Raw genomic sequence first — 18267 nt, 5'->3', positions numbered from 1 at the left:
ACACTCTGCACTTCCTCACTCTCGCGTCATACCCCCACACATGGTATGTGGGGGAGGTCCAGGTTGGATATCAGGAAAAACTATTTCACTAGGAGGGTGGTGAAACACTGGAATGCGTTACCTAGGGAGGTGGTGGAGTCTCCTTCCTTGGAGGTTTTTAAGGCCCGGCTTGACAAAGCCCTGGCTGGGATGATTTAGCTGGGAATTGGTCCTGCTTTGAGCAGGGGGTTGGACTAGATGACCTCTTGAGGTCCCTTCCAACTCTGATATTCTATGATTCTATGATTCTAAAGTGGCGGGACCTCCTGCCACTTCTAGAGGGTGAGGAGCCCCGGTGGGCCAGCCTATACTCCACCCTGCTCCCAAGGCCTGCCGGGGATGTCAGTTGGCAGCTCCTTCATGGGGCCATGAGCACGGGCATGTACTTGGCGCGGTTCACCCCCGTCCCGGGACACCTGCCTCTTCTGTGGCGTGAGGGAGACCCTGGCGCACGTTTACCTGGAGTACGCCAGGCTGCCGCCCCTATTCCGGGTCCTCACAGATATCCTGTTGCATTTCTGGCTGCACTTTTCCCCTCACCTCCTTATTTATGCACTCTCTATCCATGTCCCCACAAAGTCATGGGACCTCCTGGTCAACCTCCTCCTGGCCCTGGCTAAAATGGCCATCTATAAAACCAGGGAGAGGAGGTTGGCGGATGGAGTCTCCTGTGACTGTGGGGCCTCTTTATGATCCTCCGTCCATTCATGAATCCAGGCAGAGTTCCTCTGGGCGGCGTCCACTGACTCCCTTGACGCCTTCGAGGAGCAGTGGGCGCTGTCCAGGCAGGGCCGGCTCCAGCATTTCTGCTGCCCCAGGCAAAAAAAAAAAAAGCCGCGATCGGCGGCGGCAGTTCAGCGGCAGGTCCTTCGCTCCTAGAGGGAGTGAGGGACCTGCCGCCCCCCGAATTGCCGCAGGTGCCACCCCCTCCCTTAGCCGCCCCAAGCACCTGCTTGTTAAGCTGGTGCCTGGAGCCGGCCCTGTGTCCGGGGTTCTCTGCTCAGTGTCCCATTCAGGTTACCTTTGGACCCTTTGACCGCACTCCTGTCCCTGTTATTTCATTAGTTGTCCCCCAAAATCACTTGGTTTCCAGGTCTTGTGAATCCCCCGCTAAGGGGGGATCTTTTAGCAGTGGGCGGGCTTTGGCCCGCCCGCTTCCTGGATCACAATAGGATCACTCTCCTGTAGCCCTCTGGCCTGACCCTGTCACAAGACCTATAGATGTGATACAAAATAAGGCCCTGATCTTGTAGTTTTTGCAATTGATTCCATGTGGACTGACCCCAGGCACAAAATTGGTTGTATGGTCAGGGTTTAAAAAAATTATTTTGCACCAGCATACTACAGATAGGGTTACAGTTCATATGAAATTATTTGTCCAATCTAATTATGTCATATGGTTCAAAAGACTCTTTGTTTAGTCCTAAAAATAAAATATATTAAATATCTGTTTGAGTTCATTTGGAAATTCTAGAATCATTAGCTGCTTCCTAAGTATAAGTGTGTTTTGCCTAATTCCAAGATTTCGTGGAGGAATGGGTACTTTTTTGGTCACACAATCAATTTAAAGCAAGAGAAAATCCCCAAAATGATTTGTACATTTTTACTTTTTCAAGCACTATAGACTAGCATTAGCATCAAAATTCTAACTATGAAGCCAGATCCTGACCTGGAATATATCAGCATAGGTCCATTGAAATCAATAAAGTTATTCCAATTTACACTAAAAGGATTTGGCTATAAATTTTTATTTTAAAAAAACCTTGATTGTAGATTAAAAGATTTTCCTTTTAATTTGGAATTAGAAGGAAAATGAAAGGGAAGAGAAGTCAGAATAGTCATAGAAGCAGCATCCGAGATTTTTTTTTTAAGTTCTTATATTGTGCCAATTGCTGTTGTATCTGAATGCTTTCCAGAGTTAAGAATAATTAAGGTGACTAGCATCTGTTATTTGAGGTTTCTATTTCTCCCATATCCCCCAGAGCAGTGGTTTTCAACCTCTGGTCCACAGACCCCTGGGAGTTTGCAGACTGTCTAAGGGGTCCTCGAAAGGTTGTCGTTACAACGGAACAGTGGCTTTCAACCCGTGGTCTGTGGGGATCCACAGACTATGTCTAAGATTTCCAAAGAGGTCTGCGCCTCCATTTGAAATTTTCTAGGGTCCGCAAATGGAAAAGAGGTTGAAAGCCATTGTCCCAGAAGGTGGGAGAATGCATGTCTTGTAAATGGTTTTGTGAAAGTCCAGCATCAGAGCATGCGGTTTTTTTGCAGCTATGTTAGGTTGTTGGTTCCAGATTTTTGTTGAATGCTTCTTAATCAGAGCCACTTGTGCTGAGTCACAGCAAGAGGGGCGGGCCTTTCAGCCATTTAAACCCCTTGAATTTCATTGGTATTTTGAACACAGGAAGCTCAGAATTCCTGCAGCTTTGAGACATTTGTCACACATCAGCATTGTCTAAAAATTTTGTCTCTTGACAACTGTGTATTTTAGAATGATTGATGATAGAGTGTGTGTGTGTGTGTGTGTGTGTGTGTGTGTGTGTGTGTGTGTGTGTGTGTGTGTGTGTGTGTGTGTTTCTCAATATAACGGTTGGATATTTTGGACTAGGAGGTTGTGAAACAAAAGGAAAATAACTAGAAGCAGCAACGGTTTTATTCATGTTCTTTGGGTGACTTGTTTAAATAGCTGAAAATACAGACCTGCTGTGCCAGCAAGGATTTAGGTTGTTTTCCATCCAGACCCTCCCTTTTCTTGAATTTGGCTTCTGTGCACTGGTGCCCATCTGCTAGTAGTAAGTAGGTGAATAAATGATGGCTTGCTTCCAAGAGAGTCCCACCAGAGCCATGCCATCTGTTACCCAGCAATGCAGGAGTTTGGGTGGAAGGAGTTAGTTTCTTAGAAATAACTTTTATTTTAAGTTCCCAGGTAGGACATAGTTGTATGGGGTATTTTAACTTTTCTTAACTTATTTGGAAAAAAGATGCTTAGAAAATTTTCTATCCCAAACCCCCAGGTATTACTGAGTAATAATACTTTGCATCTAATGCTATCTTGCTACCAAGAGCAACTTCATATATTTGAATCATCCACACAGAGATGGGTGGTCTGAGAACAGGAGCTGGAACTGGAAACTTCTCCTGTGTTCTGATACTGGCAGTGAAATTCACTCCCCTCTGTGGCTTTGGGCAAGTCACTTAACTTCACTGACTCCGTTTTTGTGGGCTAGATTCTATCCTGTGTCAAGATCTGCTATGGGCAGGCAACAGGGAACTGGTTGCAGCTCCCTGGTTCCATATCCTGAGCCAGCTAAGTACTCCTGTGATCTGTGCCAGCTGGGAGATGTCCCAAAAGGATTGTCTGCCCTCTGAGGATTGCCAAGAGTGCAGTTTGTGTTCCTAACCACTGTAAGTGCTTAGAAACCAAGGCCCAACTTTCCAGAGTCTTCATGGGACTCAGAGCGGTAGTATGCCACATCACACTACTCTCAGTTTATTGACTTAATCGACTGTTTTGTAACTAATGTTTTGTTGTAGGAAATGAAGAAGGAAAAAAACCTTCTTTGCTGCCAGTCTGATGAAAAAACACAAAAAATCCATCAGCTGGAAGAAGCACTAAAAATAGCCCAACACCTTCTAACAGAGACCCAGAAGACTGCTGAAGAGATGAAAAGTGAGTGACACATTTCTACCCATTTAAATCCCGTTACAAACTATTACTTCAGTGTGGGAGATCTGTAAACTTCATTATAAATGGTGATTTGAAGCATCTCCAAGAAATAATAAGTTCCCACTGTGTGATATAGTTAAATTAACTTTCAGCTAATACACGCAATTCTCTTTCCAAACTGAGATGGAACTTCTTTATACACATATACTAACTCATCAAATTATATGGTTTTAAAGCGATTTAAAATGAGGAATAAATATGTCCCAAACAAAACTATATGGTCAGCAAATTAAATACTACAATGTGCTCCTGTGTTTTAAAATCCCAAGCAAACAAATATACCTCAAACTATTATCCTTTAGCTTGTATATGGACTCCATCAAGCTAAAACATGATGAAATGTTACCCGCCGAGCCCTAACTTGACTTTTCCCTACATTTGTCTATCTGGTTGGGAAAATGCATTTTGCAGACGGAGGTTTAAGAGAACAGGTAATTCTGCTAAATAGCCATTGTAAAGAAGGCTCCCACTTATCGCTGTAGAAGTCTAACCTCACTTAATGAGATTTCAAAATTAAATTTATGGACCTAGTCCTGCTCCTATTTTAATCAGTATTTCTGTATTCTCCAATCCATGAGGCCATCCAAATAACTGCTTTGCGTTTTGATCTTATTCTTGGCAAGTGGCAGCACTTTCGGCTAGCTAAGAAAATGTAATGCCTTCTAAGTCCATTTTCTTGCTTTCGCTATCTTTTATCTGTGGTTCTTAAGGTGTCAAATGGGAGCATTCTCTCAGTTTTCTGGAGGGAATAATTATGAACAAAAAAATAAGTCAGAAGATGTTTGTGCTGTAGCTCTTCACTGCAGCCAACAATAACTTGTCCTAATTGAAACATAACTGAATGTGGGTGCCCAGAGTCCTAGACTGTCACTCTTAACCCCCGGACGGTTCTTCCTCTCTAAGAAGTCTCTGATTATCCTCTCTAGTTATACCTTTTCCCCCTTTTCACCCCTGCGGCGCCCCCTTCTGGTCATCCAGGGACTTGGCTCATTTCTAGCCAGAGCACCCTCTGATGGTCACCATCCTGCTCGATATTAGCCCCCGTGTCCCTCCCGGACCCTGGTGTCCTCCCCTGTCAGGGTCCTGCTCACAACAGTAACCCACTATCTGGGGATTCCCACCCAGGGGAATCCCCACCCCCTATCCTCCACCTTGCCTCAATGGCTACTGCCAGTCACCATCTAGCCCTGTTTCACTAGGGCCGACTGCAGTCTGTAATGGCCACTCATCATTGGCAGGGGACTTTGGACCTGCTGCCTTTCCCTACAACTCAGTACCTCTCTGGGCCTTGGACAAGGCCCTGCAGCCTGGGGAGTTGTCAGCCTGGAGCTCCCCAGCTCCTCTGGCCTTTCCCTAGCCCTGCTTCACTCCAGTACCCTTAGCTTCCCAAACAGCTAGGTCCCTCTCCCTTCAGAGCTAGAGGAAGATTGACTGAGTGTTTGGCTCACAGCCCTTTTATAAGGGCCAGCTGTGGCCTGATGGGGGCGTGGCCCAGCTGTAGCTGCCTCCCCAATCAGCCCAGGCTTGCTGCTTTCCCCAGCCACAGCCCTCTGCAGGGTTGTTCCAACCCTTTCAGGGCTAGAGTGGGCAACCACCCCACCACACTCCCCTTTGAATCACCACCCTAAATAATCCTTCTCCATCCTATGTGTTGACATAGTTCAAATATCTGTTGATTGCTATCATTTCCCTTCCCCTCTCTGTGCCCCTCTTTCTCACCAAGTTCTGGGTCTTGGAGACATTGAATTTTCCTTGTCCTGAAGGAAGGGAATGCGTAGTCTTGTTTTATATGGTAAGTTGGTGTTATTCAATAGAATTCTCTTTGCAATACAGGAAATCTCTTGTATTGTCTGTGTCTCTTAATTTTACTCCATAAATCAGTCCATCAAACACCTTGATCATTTTTATATATTCCGGATTTTGAAGACAGGAAAATGGACAAATAGGGCACCAAAATTCTTTATCTAGCTATTGATACTGTTACCTGTCAACCATGAGTTTCAGAGTACAAGCCATCAGACCTCAGTGAAGATGGGCTGTAGAAACAGAGTTACAATTGTGAAGCATAGAGCGACTTGACTAGCAGTATGTTCTTTCTGCAAAACTGAATTCTGGCAATGCTATACAATGTCATGGTTTGGGAATAAAGGCAGTTTTAGAACACATACGTAATTATATTCTGAAATACTAAGAAAATTTATTGCTAGGTGAAAAATTGAAAATTGTCAATATTGCCATTTTATAGTGTTACCCATAAAAGCTAATATTGCATATTTGACATTGTTTGCTTTCACAAATTAACCACTTAATTTTTTTTATTACTATAGATAAGAGTTTGTCTCAGAAAATAGAACTGGAAGCACAAGAAGCCGAGCTTCAGCATTTAAAAAACAACAATAAATTGCTCCAGGATTCAGTCCAGGAGCTACAACTTGAAAATGGAACCCTTAAGAAGGCTTTAGAAGAAGAAAAAGTAGACTTACTAGAAACAAACATAAGTTTTTCAGATAGTTTAATAAGGCATTTCATACTTAAGCTTTTAAGAGCCAAAATATTTATTTGTGTCCTTTTTAATATCTAGTCTCTATTCTAATATAACATTTGCTATAACTTCTCCATTAGTAGCATGGAAATCTCATTAAATCTGTTATCTTATAAACTTCTGGCTATCAAAGATACAGGAGGTCTTTAGCGGGACACCTGAAAACATGATAAAATGTGCACGTTTTGTCTGTTCTGTGGCCCAGCTTTTCTCCTCATTCGGAACAAAGAGGTGATTCCTCTCACCTGTAGAACTGGGAGGTGGACCAGTGTTGTTGCTGAAGGCTCCAGGACTAAGCTCCATCCTTCACCTCAGGCCACCAGAAATTGTGTCCACCAGCAGAACAAGTTGGCGGTTCAGTTTCTCCCAACAACTTTGTTTTATCATGAATTTTTGTTCATTTTTCTGCTACATTGATTTCATTTCAACTTCTTGCTCCTCTTTCTCTCTCCTCAAGTAAGTTCTCTGGATCCGCAAACACAGCACTTCTCAATAACTCCCTTTGACCACTAGTGCAGTGGTAGAAAAGCCCAGCAAAATCAAGCTAAGTCCAAGTAGTTCAGTGGCAGCTTTTTAGGGGTCTTAGAGGGTAACCTACATCTTGCTGCTACAAGCCACCAACCCTTGCTGTGTGAGGGGATGGGGCTTTGTTGGGCCAGCGCACTAGTGCCCTGCATGCGCACATAAACACACCCATTTGAAGCCCTGACTCCATTGTGAGAAGGAGCCTGAGGATTCTCAAGGAGATGAGAACCCCACATAGTCTGCTCAGGAATAACACTTGGAAACTCCATATGCTCTGGGTCCCAAAATGACAAATGGAATTGTCCCCTTTGTAAGGAAGTAATATGTATAATTAATGAGCAGGAAGTATAAACATCAGGCTTTAAATCTTTTCTCTTGCCTTCCCATCCTTAGGTTGTGTTTGCTGGGGTTTTCTCCTATATGCGGGTCTCCTGGAGTGCTCTGTATCAGACTCACTGCCCCCTCCCACCCTGGAGTATATCTGGGTGTGCAGAGACACGTGTTACTTCTGTGAAGCCCTGTCTCAGGTGGCAGGGTAATGTAAATTGTTCATCTCTGCTTTTCAACCTGGGATCCTCTTTCAACCAGGGAAGGGGGCCCAAATTTGAGGTCACAATGGAGTGGGAATTGTCCCTGTCCGTTTATCAGGTCAAGGACCCAGGCTTTACCAGGGAAAGGAGTTTGGAGTCTCCTCCCCCTCTCCATAGGCTTGCTCAGCGTTGAAGGATTAAAGAGCACTTTAGACAGTGTGTGCCCAGAACAGAGGCACATAAGAATTCCATTCCTTATGTAGCTGCACCATCAGGGGATTACAGAGGCATCAAGGAGAAATCCCTTCCCATGTTCAAAATGGCTCCTGCTTTACTGAGTAAAAACCCCCAAGTGGTACTAATTCTCTTCGGAAGGGTGTAGACAGACACCCTTTCAGGCACCTGGGGCCATCTAGCAAGCTATTCCAATAATAAGCATTTGTCTCAGTACCCCTACTTAGTTGAGAAATGCCCAGAGCAGGGTGATTAGCGTGCTACCTCACTTCTGTAAACAATCGGGGGAAGTACCCCATGTACACAACCACCCAAAAAAAATCCCAAACCCACATGACTCTCTCAGCACTGGAAGCCAGTGTCTTGAAAAAAACCTCAATAATAATAAACTATCTAATTTCTCATGCTTTCCTCCTTTGAGATCATCATTTCTGGTTAAAACTAGATGTTAAACTAAAATGTAAGGAAAATTTGAAAGTTTGGAGAACCTAAGTGCAGCAGTAGTCCTACCAGAGAGAGACATCGCCATGCCTCCACTTATGGTGCAAAGGAAACAATACCTTACTTGCCAGGGTCTGTACTTCAAAATTAGACCGTGTTTAAACATGTCTTTTCACTCTGCCCCTAAGATTAACCATAACGGACTGATGTGATATTAAACATAACAATGCAGTGTCTACACTGCATGTTGTAACATCATGTTAATGAACACATTAATTAATACCTTGTGAAACTTCCCACTGTAGACGTGCCCCTATTGTCTTTAAACTGCTTCTACTACCTCATTATGTCACACGCAACTTGTGAGAGCATATCAGTTCTGATGTATGCAGAATTTCCATCTAAATTATTAATTAAGTGATTCTTCTTATGACAGCACTATTTTTGCTAATAATTTAGATAGGCGTTTTTAGTTTTTAAACCTGTCCATCTAGGTGAATTTCTTCTTATCAATTCCCTCTGCATTTTCTAGCCTGCAGTCTTTTTCTCTTCCATTTGTGGTGAATGACGGACTGTAGTTCTGTGCTCTCGCTTCAGAAATAAACACATGAAAAAGCAATCATGTAGCACAGTGTGGAGCCCGTATTGTGGCAAGCAGGCACTGAGTTACAGTGCTCACTCCATGCCCAGCTAATGGAGCACTGTGCTTGATATTTACGTTATCCTGACGTGTGTTTTATAAGGCTGCCAGATATCCACCATCCATTTATTTGGGCATTATTCCAATGCACATAGGGTGGACAAACCTGCCTGGACCACATGCGTTTCAGCTGGGTTTTGTCATTTGGTTATTTTGAATATTCTATTTAGATTATTATTTCTCTATCAAGGAAATCTACACACATGTAGCTTTCCAATAAACATGACTTTAATGTTTCTCTGTTGGAATTAGAAGCTGCTCTAATTCAATTGTATATTACTAAGTGAATCTACTATACAAATGCATATTATAACTTTTGTCTGGTTTTTTAGTTGCACTGAACTTTTAATGACAGGTGAGATGCCATTAGTCAGAGTATAATGCTTATACAGAAGAATGAAGTTTCCTATTAGCAACTACAAACAATTTTTTATTTTATAGTTGGACAATCTGAAGTCTACAATTCAATGGAAGAAGCAAAATGGATTTGCTCACAGTAAAATGAAGACATGGATGAAATCCTGTAAGCAGCTAGAGAAGGAAAGAAAAATGTTGCAGAAACAAATTGCTGAACATGGTGCTCCATTAAAGGAGCAAAAGCCAAGTATGGGGTAGTTTAAGAAGGAAATGCTCTACTAGAATGTTATTATAAGGCTGCAAATCATTCATGGAAGTCACGGTTTCCGTGACCTCTGTGAATTTTGCAGTGCTGGTGCAGCTGATCCCAGGACCACCCCATCAGCTGGGGAAGCCCAGGAGCCAGCCGCACTGGCCGTTGCTCCGGCAGCACCAGGCATGGTCCCTGGTGCTGCCCTGGAGCAGGAGTCTGGGACTAGTGGCAGCGGGGTCCTGGGCATCCCCCCAGCAACAGCGTCGCCCTGTTCTCTCTTTCCCCCACTCCCCAGCAGTCTTCAGGATTGTCCCCCCTCCCAGTGGGTAAGATTTAGTCACGAGTATTTTTAGTAAAAGTCATGAACAGGTCATGGGGCCGTGACTTTTTGTTTATTGCCCATGACCTGTCCATGACTTTTACTAAAAATACCTGAGACTAAAACATAGCCTTAATCATGATCCTGTTTCTAACCTTAATGCATTTATTTATACAATCTGTTTTCAAAACATGCATTATTACGTTTGATTCAGATGAGGCGCCAGATCCTCAGCTGGTGTAAATCAGTATAGTTTCTGAAGCTCTGCCATTCACACCAGCTGAGAATTTGGCCCAAGATCTGTCTCCTCAAATTTCAGAGTCTCCTTATATGTTATGAATATAGATTTCCAATGCCTATGTTTTGAAATCAAAAATGACCTTAGGATGAAGGGGAGGCTATTTTTTAAAGAACATTAGAGTGCTGTGTATAACTTCTTACAATGCTTTGTTTGAGACATGAGAGTGTAAAATGTTGGAGTGTGTCTGTTCTTTCCGTTACTGGCCATCACAACAAAGAAAATTCACATTCTGGGTATAGATGGCTGATAGTTCAGCATCCACCATGGAGAAATTGACATCTTTTAGAATTTATACATATGTCCTTCCAAACAGCTTTTGGTGTCCTTCTGGCTTGTAGACAGGGAGAGAGGAGCAACTCTTAAAGTGTTATGATTCAGACAAGTATCAGAGGGGTAGCCGTGTTAGTCTGAATCTGTAAAAAGCAACAGAGGGTCCTGTGGCACCTTTAAGACTAACAGAAGTATTGGGAACATAAGCTTTTGTGGGTAAGAACCTCACTTCTTCAGATGCAAGTAATGGAAATTTCCAGAGGCAGGTATAAATCAGTATGGAGATAACGAGGTTAGTTCAATCAGGGAGGGTGAGGTGCTCTGCTAGCAGTTGAGGTGTGAACACCAAGGGAAGAGAAACTGCTTCTGTAGTTGGATAGCCATTCACAGTCTTTGTTTAATCCTGATCTGATGGTGTCAAATTTGCAAATGAACTGGAGCTCAGCAGTTTCTCTTTGGAGTCTGGTCCTGAAGTTTTTTTGCTGTAAGATGGCTACCTTTACACCTGCGATTGTGTGGCCAGGGAGGTTGAAGTGATCATCAGTGATCTACAACCCATCCTGGACAATGATCCCTCACTTTCACAGACCTTGGGAGGCAGGCCAGTCCTCGCCCACAGACAACCTGCCAACCTTAAGCATATTCTCACCAGCAACCACGCACCGCACCATAACAACTCTAACTCAGGAACCAAGCCATGCAACAAACCTCGATGCCAATTCTGCCCACATATCTACACCAGCAACACCATCACAGGACCTAACCAGATCAGCTACATCATCACCGGCTCATTCACCTGCACGTCCACCAATGTTATATATGCCATCATGTGCCAGCAGTGCCCCTCTGCTATGTACATTGGCCAAACTGGACAGTCACTATGCAAGAGGATAAATGGACACAAATCAGATATCAAGAATGGCAATATACAAAAAGCTGTAGGAGAACACATCAACCTCCCTGGCCACACAATCGCAGATGTAAAGGTAGCCATCTTACAGCAAAAAAAGCTTCAGGACCAGACTCCAAAGAGAAACTGCTGAGCTCCAGTTCATTTGCAAATTTGACACCATCAGATCAGGATTAAACAAAGACTGTGAATGGCTATCCAACTACAGAAGCAGTTTCTTCTCCCTTGGTGTTCACACCTCAACTGCTAGCAGAGCACCTCACCCTCCCTGATTGAACTAACCTCGTTATCTCCATACTGATTTATACCTGTGTGATGGGTTGGATCACAGAAACCCCCTTGGGAGCTGCCACCCGATGTGCAAAGACTACCCCTGCTTCTGTTTTCCCTGCCAGCTCAGGACTCCAGCACCCTGTCTTGCTGAGCCAGACACTCCCGTTTGGCTCCAGACACAGATCCAGGGTCTGAATCACTTGTCCCAAAGCTGCAAGTTTACCTGAAAACAGCTCACAGTAGCGTGCTTGTCTTTAGCACTCAGATGCCCAACTCCCAATGGGGTCTAAACCCAGATAAATCCGTTTTACCCTGCATAAAGTTTATGCAGGGCAAACTCATAAATTGTTCGCCCTCTATAACACTGATAGAGAGATATGCACAGTTGTTTGCTCCCCCAGGTATTAATACATACTCTGAGTGAATTACTAAATAGAAAGTGATTTTATTAAATACAGACAGTAGGATTTAAGTGGTTCAAAGTAGTAACAGACAGAACAAAGTAAGTCACAAGCAAAATAAAATAAAATGCGCAAATCTATGCCTAATCAAACTGAATACAGATAATCTCACCCTCAGAGGTGCTTCAGTAAGTTTTTCTCAGACTGGACACCTTCCAGGCCTGGGCACAATTCTTTCCCCTGGTGCAGCTCTTGTTGTAGCTCAGGTGATAGCTAGGGGATTCTTCATGATGGCTTCTCTCCCTCTCTGTTCTCTTCCCCCCTTTATATATCTTTTGCATAAGGCAGGAACTCTTTGTCTCTCTGGGTTTCCACCCCCACCTCACTGGAAAAGCACCAGGTTAAAGATGGATTCCAGTTCAGGTGACATGATCACATGTCACTGCAAGACTTCATTACTCACTTGCCAGCACACACATATACAGGAAGACTCACAGGTAAATACAGCCATCTGCAGACAATGGGAGTCATCAAGATTCCAAACCATCATTAATGGTCCACACTTTACACAATTACAATAGGCCCTCAGAGTTACATTTTATATTTTTAGTTTTGGATACAAGAGTGGTACATTTATACAAATCAGATGATCATACTCAGTAGATTATAAGCTTTGTAATGATACCTTACAAGAGACCTTTTGCATGAAGCATATCCCAGTTACGTTACATTCACTTATTACCGTATTTTCTCTAAAACCATCTCAGTTACATTATATTGACTTATTATCAAGTTTTTATAAAACCATATAGACTGCACAACGTCACAACCTGCCTCTGGAAATTTCCATTACTTGCATCTGAAGAAACATGCTTCAGACAGTTCCTCCATTTTCTAACTATCATCAGCCTGGTACTAGTTGCAGCTTTCTGGGACCTGGAAGTGCTGGAGTTTATTAACTTTAACAAATGTTTTTTAAGACACATACATTGGGTTTTTATTGATCACAAGCTTCAATCATTTCAAGAGTTGTCAGGGGCTAAGTATAGAGCTAATAGGACAACAGTTTAAAGTGGTCACCACAGTGTGTAAAATATACTACAACTTGTCTGCCATTAGCTAGGGTAAGTTAGGCTAGCAAATATTCATGAGTGTCCAATAAGCAGAATCACTAGCGGTATAAAAAGAGATCCATATTTCTGAGATGAGCTATATTCAATTATATACCCCAAAATTGTTAAAATAATGATAAGGTGGTAATGTTAAGCACTTAAAAGTTAGGAAATGCCAGAATTAATGTTGCCCATGCATTGTGTGTCCAGGGGCAGATTCCAAAGAATCGGGGTACCTGGCACCCTGACAGTAAATATGGTATCAACAGAGATCTCTTCTGTAAAGTAACCTTTACATGAAGTCTGTTTTGTTTTATTTGGTATAGTTTCCTGTGGTTGCACAAGCACACATCTTATGTACTTAATTAACAATGAATGATTGAGATCATTGCATTCTAAACTCGTCTTTCCAGAGTCTCCTTAAAGTTATTTGTACAGGTAATGACTCTTTCCTTTGGTCAGGTGCTGATGAGGTTGCCATCTCCCTACATGAGAATGAGCCAGAGTATGAGCTAGACGGACTCCCAGAGGTGGTGAAAAAAGGTAATTGTTACTTCGTTAGAGGAGAAGAGACCACATTGGTGGGGAGTGTGCACGCGCACGCTTATCTAGAGAATCGTGTTGTCATATGTGTGACTTGGAAGCATTGTAAAAACTTGGACATCATCGACCAGATTCAGCCCTTGTATAGGTTGCATAAGTCCATTTAACTCAACTGCTTGTCAGAGCTGAGTTTAGCCGCATGTGCTTTTAAAAAAAAGCCCTAGTATACAATTAAGGCTATAGGGGGCTAATATCTTTTGTTGTAGATATATGTAATTTCTAGTGGTTTTGTTTTTTGGTCCGTGTGATGTCTTCCCATCTGTACAGTTTTGTAGTGTTTGATGACAAAAGCAAAACAGCCAAAAATTCTGAAATCCAGAATCCTAATATCAGGTTGTAGTTTTGAAAATCAGTCTAGATACATGTTGTTGACTTTGGGACTCCTCCAAAAACTTTGCAAAAGACCTCTGGCAAAAAGAGAGGGATTCTAGGCCCGGCCATTCCCAGTATAAAACACCTTTTTCTTCTGGTTGAGAGGAAGGGGGGAAATTTTTGCTTAAACATTTTTAACTAAATGTTTTTTCATTGAAATGTGCTGCATTGTCAAAGCCGAAATGTTTCACGGAGATGTATTGATTCAGACAAAGTTTTTGCTGGGAAGGTTTCTGAGGTGCAAAGTGGACTCTTGCAAGGAGTAAGGCCCCCAAGTTGAAAACCTGATGTTTTTGATTCAATTTCATTTTGTGAAAGCATTGGAAAGGCTTATGGTTTCATTCCAATCTAGAATAAAAACAAATTTTGAAACCTCGAAAGGTGTCGCTCTCTGGCCAGCTCCACTTAGAACAGTAGAAGAGACATCATTTTCAGATGGAAATGATTTTCCAGTTAATGGTGTTCCTTTAAAGGAAAAAGAGAACATTTTCTTGGGGAAAACGCTTTTGGCCATTTTAGTAGAGCTGTTGTTGCACAGATCCACACCCTTGTCTGAGTTCACCTATAAAATTCTAGGAACGCAAGATAGTCCTAATAATTCCCCCATTATATTTTATTCAGTGAGTAAATGCCATTTTACTTTCTTAAATTATTACCAGTTGTCATCTCCATCTTGAAATGAGCAAGATCAGATTGATTAGAACAATAAAGTAATTTAAGCAACCTTGGTTAATAGAAGCTGTTTATTTTTTAGGGTTTGCTGATATTCCTATTGTGAAAACCGACCCTTACATTTTGTGCAGAACAACTCTAAACCTAAGGACCAGTCCCCGTCTTGCTGCCCAAAGCCAAAAATTGTCACCAGGTTCCCAACTTTTACGAAAAGGCAGGTCAGATAATCTTGGGGAGATCTGTAAACCGACAGCTGGTGGCAGCAAATCACAAAAGGTAACTGATCTTAAAAATGTATCTGAATGTGCAGGGCATGGGCAATCCACATCATGTATTTATCTCTCCAAGTGAGTTTGAAGATATGCCGTGTTATTCACACCTCCTTTCTATCTGCCATGAATATAGTGAAGACAAGGTCATCAATGTAAATACAATCAATAAAGCGTGGCATATAACAAAGATCTGGGCATAATGGTACACTTAAAATTGTTGGTATGATCAAATCTGTGATCTCATGCCAAGTGCTCATTAACTTGGTAAATAGAAATGAGGTAAATCTTCCCACTTTAATGCTCATCACAAATATTTGATGATTATTTCTTGAAAGACTGGCTGCCTGGAGCAGGGGGTGCGTGTGTGCGTGCATAGATGGATTACACCCAAAAGCACTCAAAAGTTCGGATATGCTGGAATGAAGGCTCCTTGTCCCAATCTCTCTGTTCAGCCAGCCCCAGTTCTCTTCTCCTCCTCCTCTTAGCTCTGTGTCTTCTCTCAGTGTCTCCTACACATTCCTTTCCCCGTACCCCCGCCTTCTCTCATAGTCTTCTAGTCCTAGCCTCGCCTACTGGCTCCCTGTCCTTGGCTCCCTCCCCTCACCCCTGTTCCAGTCCCAATCTTGGCATACTCCTTGTCCCAGTCTGCCCACCCACCCCACCCCCCCATTTGCCTTTTGTCCCCTCTGGATTTGAGTCCAGTATCTTCCTCCACCACTGTGCATGTGCACCAGCTTGGAGGGGTCATTGGGAGTACAGGAAAGAAAGGTTCCTGTCTCAGTTCTGGTGCTTGGCCCAAAGCAGCTTGGAAGAACCGTTGCAGGGAAACTCTGGCGTTGACCCCTGTAGGCCTGGGTTGGAGCATATCAGTTGCTCTGTGAGGATGGCTCAGTGCTGTGTTTTCATATCCGGGAGCTGTGGGGAAATGGCACATGTGCAGTCACTCTGTGGGGAATAGCTCATGCGCAGTTTGGTTAACACTAAGAGCTGTGCGAGATCCAAGTATACGCAGCGAGGATGAAATCTTCAGAGATTTTAGCTGCTAAAAATCTAAGAATTCTCTCTACTGAGCGTCTGTGAACTGTGATTTTTTTCAAAGGCTTCTAATTTGGCCAAATTTGGGCAAGTTTTCCTGGGGATGGCAAAAAGCACATTCTCTGACACAAAGGCCACTCCCTGCCAAATGACAAGTCCCTGCTCCAACACATGGAGCTTTTCAAAGAAAAGTTGCCAGAATATTTTAATATGAGAAAAATGTAGATTTCCCTAGCCTTGCTCTTGGGAATAGCTTAACCATTTTGGCTGAAATTCTGCCTCTGTCCCCCACCCCCGAAGAAAAAGAGCATTAGGCAGACATACAGCATGGAAAATTTCAGCCCAAGCAATTAAAGTTTGTAAAGTTATAAGCAGCAGAAAACAGGGTCTTGTAATGGGAGGAGACAGGTAACCTTAATAATAAATGATCCTACTAGCTTTGCCAGTAATATATGTTGGTAACAATTTTGTTTTTGCTGTTGCATTGCTGTGAACTTAGCCAATTTAAACAACACACAAAATCATTCTTTAAGTAACAATCTCTACAAAAACAATCATGCTTCAACAAATTGTTTAAAGAGAGATTCTGTTCCCAGAGTTTTCATTTTTTAGGGCCAGACCCTGAAGTCGTTTCTCAATCCTTATGCAAACTTCATCTGATTTTTTTCCTTTGCTTTTAATTATTGAGGACACTGGAATGAAAATGGATCTCATTCTTTAGAAGTTCTGGTACTGAACTTTGTCTTAATGCTTGTATTGTGATAGCCTCAACCAGACACTGGTAACTGCATGTCCACAATCTGAGATTTTGCCCATTGCTAGAAAAACACTGTTAGAGTGACGGAACAATTAGAGAGGTGGCACACTATCTCCCCAACTCTTAGGTCTAAAAAGGAACGCTTCCACAGTGTCTGCTTTCAGTGGTAAAAATCATTTATTTTTAGACTTAGCCTTATATTTCTCAAGCTACTGTTACAATTACGGAACTGTAAGGACCGTCTTCCCTTTTTCCACTTGACATCAACATTTTAACAGCTTTTATTTTGATAAGTATTGGCGCTAGAAGGATAAGCCCTGATGCTCATCTCTCACACAGGACCCACATCAGTGTAAGTGGGATGAGAATTGAGACCAATTACCTACACTATCAGAAGCTGTGGCATTTGGGATTTCAATTGTCGTGAAGCACACATTTATAACTACTTAAGTTTTAACTAATTGATGCTAAAATCATGTCAGAATTTGGTGGGAAGTGCAGGGGAGACAAGGATGATTGTAATAGCAGTGGGGACTGGAATTTGAGATAGCCCCAAAGGCATAAATATTGTGAAATTTTTCAACAGTTTACAAAGCTAGTGTTGAACAGCAGAACATCTGGACAAGATATCCTCTGCAGGCCAGTGTAAATGCTTCAGGACGAAACAACTTTCTCAAGTGCTATTATATTTACAGAATAAACCATAGGACATTTACAAATTCATTATGAAATATGAGTAATTAAACTTAAATTACATATCTCAAAATACAGTTCTGCAGATTAGTGATTGAGCAAGAATAGACTAGACAAGGAATTACTGTGTACTACTCCTTAGCTTTGCCTATCCCTTGTTATATTATGTGACTTGCGATTTGTAAAACTTGAACGTGGTGAGGAGTAGGTAGTTGCTGTAAAGCATTCTGCACAGCACTGTTCTATTTTCAAAGTGATCAATATAAACACTGAAGATTCTTGCATTTAGCGGGTGTCTGCCAATTCATGGTATTCGGTTGCTTGGAATGCGTCTCTCACTTCCTGCTGGTACTTAACAAGACTATTTTTTGTTGTGTTGCAGGTAGATGATACTCAACAGTGCCAAGCAGAAACAGCTATTGAACCCATGGAATCTAGTTCAAGATCTCTTTGCATAAATGAGCAACCCACAAAAACTGTTGCTCAGACCTCAAGGGAGAATCTTAACACTCACAAAGGCAGATGTTCCTTGAGCACACAAACATCACCTGAGCAAAATGAAGAAGGCAAAATCTGTATAATACTGTAAACCTGAGTAGTATAAGGGCCCTACCGTCAATAAAACCCTAACCCTGCCTCTTGACCCCTTAACCCTGCCCCTTGACCCCTTAGACCCCACCCACCTGTCACAGGAAGTCACGCCCCAGGGGGTGTTACTTCCAGGGTCAAGATGGCCACATGATCCGCAGCAAGGTGTGTCATGTGACCCTCCCCCTAAGAACTCCTCCTCGGTATTGGTTTTACCCCGATAGGACCACCCTGAGAGGAGATTTGACCAGTCAGGGTGAGTTCCAGGGCGGGGTGACCTGTCTGGATGTGGGTCGTGTGACCCCTCTAAGAACTCCTCCCAACACCCTCTGCCAGTCAGA

At 42.7% G+C, this 18267-nt stretch overlaps 1 protein-coding gene across 1 annotated transcript in view; it reads left to right on the top strand.

The window, feature by feature from the left end:
* Positions 1 to 18267, top strand: part of LOC135982602 (centromere protein F-like) — a 402988-nt gene that overhangs the window by 8537 nt on the left and 376184 nt on the right. The window contains exons 3-7 of the mRNA XM_065589986.1: positions 3574 to 3709; positions 6094 to 6239; positions 9180 to 9261; positions 13397 to 13477; positions 14664 to 14857. Of these exons, the coding sequence (XP_065446058.1) occupies positions 3574 to 3709; positions 6094 to 6239; positions 9180 to 9261; positions 13397 to 13477; positions 14664 to 14857 (639 nt within the window). The remainder of the gene's footprint in view (positions 1 to 3573; positions 3710 to 6093; positions 6240 to 9179; positions 9262 to 13396; positions 13478 to 14663; positions 14858 to 18267) is intronic.

The sequence above is a fragment of the Chrysemys picta genome, chromosome 3 (genome assembly GCF_011386835.1).
Source record: "Chrysemys picta bellii isolate R12L10 chromosome 3, ASM1138683v2, whole genome shotgun sequence".
Taxonomy (NCBI): Eukaryota; Metazoa; Chordata; order Testudines; family Emydidae; genus Chrysemys; species Chrysemys picta.
The sequence above is the reverse complement of the archived record's forward strand: the minus strand, read 5'-3'. Positions and strand labels throughout refer to the sequence as shown.